This window comes from Mustela lutreola, chromosome 7 (genome assembly GCF_030435805.1).
Source record: "Mustela lutreola isolate mMusLut2 chromosome 7, mMusLut2.pri, whole genome shotgun sequence".
Lineage (NCBI taxonomy): Eukaryota > Metazoa > Chordata > Mammalia > Carnivora > Mustelidae > Mustela > Mustela lutreola.
In genome coordinates, this window is record NC_081296.1 from 79,372,592 (window position 1) to 79,379,006 (window position 6,415).

The 6,415-nt window shown below is 38.8% G+C and overlaps 1 gene segment (V, D, J or C); it reads left to right on the plus strand.

Annotated features, from left to right (window-relative positions):
• Positions 1-3,443: 3,443 nt before the first annotated feature.
• On the plus strand, positions 3,444-4,526 carry LOC131836326 (T cell receptor alpha variable 22-like). The segment is given in 2 exon segments: positions 3,444-3,571; positions 3,743-4,526. Coding segments are annotated over 2 exon segments (447 nt in total).
• Positions 4,527-6,415: the final 1,889 nt, after the last annotated feature.

The following is a 6,415-nucleotide window of genomic DNA, read 5'->3' on the forward strand; positions in this document are numbered from 1 at the left end:
CCTCTGTTGCACTGGAGAATTTTCTTTCTGTTTTAATGACAAATATCCTTAAATTGTGTGTTTGTGCTTGTGCAAATGTGTATATTTTCTCTATGTCTAATTTTATTCTGTAACATTTTTTCCTTGTATATACCACTTCTTTCTCTTGGTGTGCTTTTTCTCTTGTTGCTTTACTATATTTAGAAAACCTCAGTGTCTAGCTGGAGCAAACACTACATTAGGTACCTATCAGGACAGTAATTTCAGAAACAGTGTCAAATGAGCTGATAAACTAAAGCTGAAATGCGCATTAAGAAAAATAATAGGGGTGCCTGGGTGGCTCAGTCAGTTAAGTGTCTGCCTTCAGTTCAGGTCATGATCCCTGGGTCCTGGAATCAAACCCTGCATCAGGATTCTCGCTCAGCAGAGAGGCTGCTTTTCCTTCTCCCTCTGCTGCTTTCCCACTTGTATACACACACACACACACTCTCTCTCTCTCTCTTTCTGCCAAAAAAAAAAAAAAATCAAAATCTTTTAAAAATTCTTTATAAAAAAAGAAAAATAATAGAAAAAAAATCAAACACGATAATCAGAACATGAGCTCTCTCCATTCTTTTTCACACTTTTTGTCCCTGGCTTTCCTGTGCTTTGAGTAATTTTCACCTAGTAGACCCATGGCTTGTTCCTTCAGTTCTTCTAGTTTCTGTTCCTAGAAAAACATGTGCACAATATGATGAATGCCTATAACATTTTTTGTAGAATAATATTTTATAAATTTAAAAAATCATCTTAACTATTACTCAGTAAGGGAGGTATAAATGGAAGTACACCCACAATATGAAATATAATGGAACAAGGGATGTGTATGGGTTAGTATACTACAAGATTTGCTATTGCATTTATAAAGCAAGTTACAGAAAGGTATACCCAAAATGTGTATTTGTATTATAACAAAATCTAAATAAAATACTGTCTACTTCCTGGTGATTGAAATCAAACAAAACACCTGGAAACATCAACTCCAAATTGTCACAATGAAGAAAGAATTAGGGTAATAAGGGACAAAATGGTCAGAATTGGGGGTGATAGTCAAAAGAAATTTTAGACTATAGGCAATAATAGTTTTAATGATTCATATATTGGAGGCACCTGGGTGATTTAGTAAGTTAAGCATCTGTCTTTGGCTCATGTCAAGATCCAAGGATCCTGGGATTGAGCCCCATGTTGGTGGGGAATTTTCTTCTCCCTCTCCCTCTGCCTGCTGCTCCCCTTACTTGTTCTCTCTTTGTGTGTCAAGTAAATAAATAAAATATTTTAAAAAATAATTTATATATGCACAAATTCCTCCTATTGTTAAAATTATTTAAAATTAATAAAAGCCATCATCAAGGATTAGGCATATTCTCTTTTGCTCTTTTCACCAAAAGATTTTGTCCATCCACCCAAAGTGTAAACATTTCTTCTTCCTGGTGTCCCACAGTTTTTAGTTTTCACTCCTCTTAGACACTATTATAATTATGTGTATTTTTGTCTTCCCCTGTAGATAGTAAACTTGAGTGTTTTCCACTTTTAAATATTCTTTTAAACATTTCATTTATTTATTTATTTATAATTTTTATTTGAATTCCAGTTAGTTAATATACAGTGTTATGTTAGCTTCAGGTGTACAATATGGTGATTCAACACTTCCACAGAACACCCAGTGCTCATCAGGACAAGGGCATTGCTTCATCCTCTCAGCTATTTAACCCATCCTCCACGGCTCCTTTCTGGTACCCATCAGTGTGGTCTCTTTAAGTGTTTATTTCTTGATTTACCTCTCTCTATCTTGTTTTTTCTTCCCTTTGCTTGTTAGGTTTGTTTTTTGAATTCCACACGAGTGACATCATATGGCATTTGTCTTTTTCTGACTGACCTTTTTCCCTTAGCATTATACTCTCTAGCTCCTAGCATGTCATAGCAAATGGCAAGATTTCATTTTTTATGGCTGAATAATATTCCATTACACTTTTAGATATTCTGAACATCTAGAAAATTAACCCACTGAAACTAAAAGCTCAAGAAATACTGATTTCTTTTGAACTAAATGAAGAAATGAAATAAATAGCACAAGATGGGATTAACCAAATTATTTTCTGATATCAATTTCCATGAAATTCCATTTTAAAAGTAGGATTTGATTCACTTGTAATCTCCATTAAATATAAACAGTTATCTTCTTTTCTGATCATCTGAATTTCATTCATCAGGAAGCTTGGAATGGCTGGGGGTTCTGACTGTTGAGTTGCTTGGTCTGAAGTGTCTTTGCTGACCACTTCGGCCCTCTAGGGGGCACTCTAAGCTTTACCAGAAACAAAGACTTTCTGATGGTCCAAAGTTGAATGGTTACAGAGAGAACCGAAATCACGTGAACCAGTCCAATTATAGATAGCAAAGATTGGGAGAGAGTGCGGACACGATTGGTGTAAAATTCATCTAAGGTTTCCAGTTCTGCCATTGCATATCAACTTCAGACATCTGGAGGCCATGCCTCTAGAAATCCATTAAACAGATAATTCTTCACAGGTACCAGGATAAGAATATTTCTGGACATTGTGACGGTGGAAACTCAACAGAAAACTTTCCACTACCTGTTGTCAATTGTTATGAATAAAATCCCCAAACCCACTGACCTAGAAATTATTTCAAAACCCCAGATGTCCTACCTCTTCATACATCTTGGCTGATTGTGGAAGGAGCAAAAATGAACAGAAGAAGGAGAAAAAAAAAAAAAAAAGAAATAAAAAGTGAAGGAAAGGGAGAGGACAGTTTTGACCTTGACCAGAAATGTGTTGCCTGGCCAGACTCAGCTGTGTGGGTGAATAGAGTGTCCACAAGTTGAACAGGAAAGGTGGGGAGGAAATTAAATCACAGGGGACATTATGCAGACATGTATTTTTCACCAACCAAATTCTCTTTGGAAACATTTTTAATGCAGATGGTGACTGTCTGTCTTGGTTTCTAGAACTCTCCTGATTTCAAGAAATTATAGTTACTTCTGTAATACACAATACATGCTATCAGATAGTTTTCCTTTGTCAGTATTTTTATACGAATGAATTCTCATTTTCTGTCACACTATGCAATTTGGGGACTGGAGTTACTCTTCCCTAAGATTCATCAAGTTTCTTTGTAACCCCCAATGAGACACTGAGTCTTCTAGAAAGACCATTCAGCTTTCCTCACACACTAGCCCACAGATTTATTCCATAATGTGCTTTAAGAAAAAAAAAGAACCCTTATATCTTTCCATATTGGAAATATTGCCTCTACCTGCCTACACTGTTGGCAATCACAATTTTGAGAAAGATTGCTATGAGTGTCACTGGGCCACTGTGGGTGCAGTCTGGAGTTCCCTGAATGACAGGGCTGAGGTGTGATTGGTGCTCAGTGATTCTGGTGGAACTGATTGGTTGTAAGAATACAATTTCTCTGAAAACAACTCTACTGTACTCTCTGCAGACTCAGGGTCTTGGTAATTCAGCAACTAGACAACGAAGAATGGAGACACACTGGGAAACTCTGCTGGGGCTCCTGTGGCTCCAGGTTTGCTGTAAGTGGGGCATTCCAGATGGGGGCTGGGGAGTGGTGGGGGAAGCTGACATGTGCTCCTAGAGGGTACTACATCGTCAGGGGTGTTTCCTGGGATATTTTGCAGGTTTGAAAATGGCACTGGTGATTCCCTAGTCATGTCATTTGTGTATGATCCTTTCTTTCCACACAGTGGCGAGAGGGATGACGGTGGAGCAGAGCCCTTCAGACCTGAGCCTCCAGGAGGGAGACAGCTCTACCCTGAAGTGCAATTTTTCTAGCACTCCAGACAGTGTGCAGTGGTTCCGACAGCATCCCGGGGGCGGCGGTCTCACCCGGCTGTTTTACATAGCTTCAGGGATGAAGCAGAGTGGAAGATTAAACTGCACAGTGAATACTAAGGAACAGTCTAGCACCCTCCACATCAGGGCCTCCCAACTGGAAGACTCAGCCACCTATCTGTGTGCGGGGGAGGCACAGTGCTCCCCGGTGATCTGCAGCCTGCACCCAAACTGCAGCTGTGCCTGCAGCCCTGGCCTCTCCCTGGGGCAGGCATTTGCTCCCACAGCAGCCTTTGCATATTTTTAGATTTATGTTACAGCACATTTTTCTTCCCCAAATTAGACCCATTGGGGCTGTCATTTCATTTGGTTTTGTTCCTCCTTTTCTTCCCAGAAAGCCTTTTGCTGGTAAGGAGCTCTACCATGGAACCATTGGAATAAGTGATACAGGTGTCCATATCCAATACCCTCGGAAAACAGATATCTTGGCAGCTAGCATGCAAATTATATGTAAATTACTCTGATGGAAAAGGCTGAAAAAGTAGACTTTGTCAACAAATACAGATTACTAAATTTTTTAGTTACCTGTTGATGTTTCCATTTTCAAAGGATAGTAAAGAAAACATGTGCAGGGTTCTTTCAAGTCTGTATTCAGATTTTCTCTCCTGGAAATGCAAATATAATAAAATGATTTTATTGAAGGTCAAGCACTCTACTTACACTATTACGTTTATTTTCTTTTTCAGTAATTTAATACACTATAAATAGGTACTTTTATGGACAAATAAAGGGAGGATTATAAAGCATAAGTGACTTGGTGGAGCTCATATTATTCCTAAATTAGTCAACTGAGGTAATATGACCTATCCTCTGAGTACCTGATATAGAAGACTCTATAGAATCACAAAATCTAAATGACTTCTTTTGATGAATTTGTACGTTGTGCTGCCATATACCAATGAGAAAATGATCCTTTTAAGTCGTTTCTAAATAGCACTTTGTGGGGAAGAGCTCATGGAGATTTTCATTCTGTTCAATGAAAATCCATTGTTCTTTTTTGCATTTTGAATGAACCTATTACTTATAATTTTATAACATCATGCCCAGTTTGGGAAGGGGTGCAGAAATCTTCCAGGACTACTATAAAAGAACCCTTCTCTGTTGTAGCCAGACAAAGACTGCTGACCCAGACCCAACTTGAAACTTGCATGTAGAAAGATTCCAGCAATTTTGCATTCCAGACTGCACTGGCTTTTATGTTGAGAAAATGGCATTGATAGGAAAGCCTGTGCCCCTGAAAATTCAGATGGAGGTAACTGGGCAGATTCCCTGAAGCTGGGAGCAGAGCCATTGGACCTGTGAAGTTACACAGCCCTCAACTCTCCCAAGGAACCCTGCCCTTGGCTTAATGCTGTGCCCTCACTGTATTGAAATTAACACTAGTTTTTTCTTTATACTTGTTTTTTTATAGGTGAGTCTCATTAGTGGGAGGAACAAGTGCCTGTGCAGAGAAGTACATGGGCAGTAGGGCTCAGGCAGGAACACATGCAGACTCAGCTTCTGGGTCACAGCAGGCTATGTGTGAGCTGAGCAGTTGGCAGGGCCACCTGTGGTGTCTGTGCCTGCTTTGGACTAGCTACGGCTTTGACATGCAACAAAGGGTGTAGTAAATATTGTCAGGAATTACTACAAGGGAAAGTGTTTACATGACAATTCAATTAAGTAGTTTGGTAGTTTCTTACACAACTAAGCATACTCTTATCCTATGATCCAGCAATGGCCTTGAGTATTTACCCAAAGGGATTGAAAACTCATGTCTGCACACAGTCTTTACACAAATGTTTTTTAGGAGTTTATTCATAATTGTCAAAACTCTGAAGTAAAAATCATATTCTTCAATAAGTGAATGAATTAATAACGGAGGTATATCCAAAACAATGAGATATGATTCAGTGCTAAAAAAAAAAAAAAAAAATGAACTATGAAGCCATGAACAGATAGGGGAATCTTATATGCATTTTACTAAGAGAAAGAAGACCATCATCATTAGCCATCAGGGATTCAAATCAAAACCACATTGAGATACCACCTAACACCAGTTAAAATGACCAAAATTAACAGGGCAGGAAACAAATGTTGGAGAGGATGAGGAGAAAAGGAACCCTCTTACACTGTTGGAAGGAATGCAAGTTCGTGCAGCCACTTTGGAAAATGGTGCAGAGATTCCTTAAGAAATTAAAAATAGAGCTACCCTATGACCTAGCTGTGGCACTACAGGGTATTAACCCCAACGATATAGATGTAGGGAAAGAAGGGCCATATGTACACCAATGTTCATAGCAGCAATGGCCACAGTCACCAAACTGTGGAAAGAGCCTAGATACTCTTCAACAGACAAATAGATAAAGAAGATATGGTTCATATATAAAAGGGAATATTATGCCTCCCTCAGAAAGGATGAATACCCAACTTTTGTATCAATATGGACAGGACTGGAGGAGATTACGGTGAGTGAAATAAATTAAGCAGAGAAAGTCAATCATCATATGGTTTTACTTACTTGTGGAGCATAAGGAATAACATGG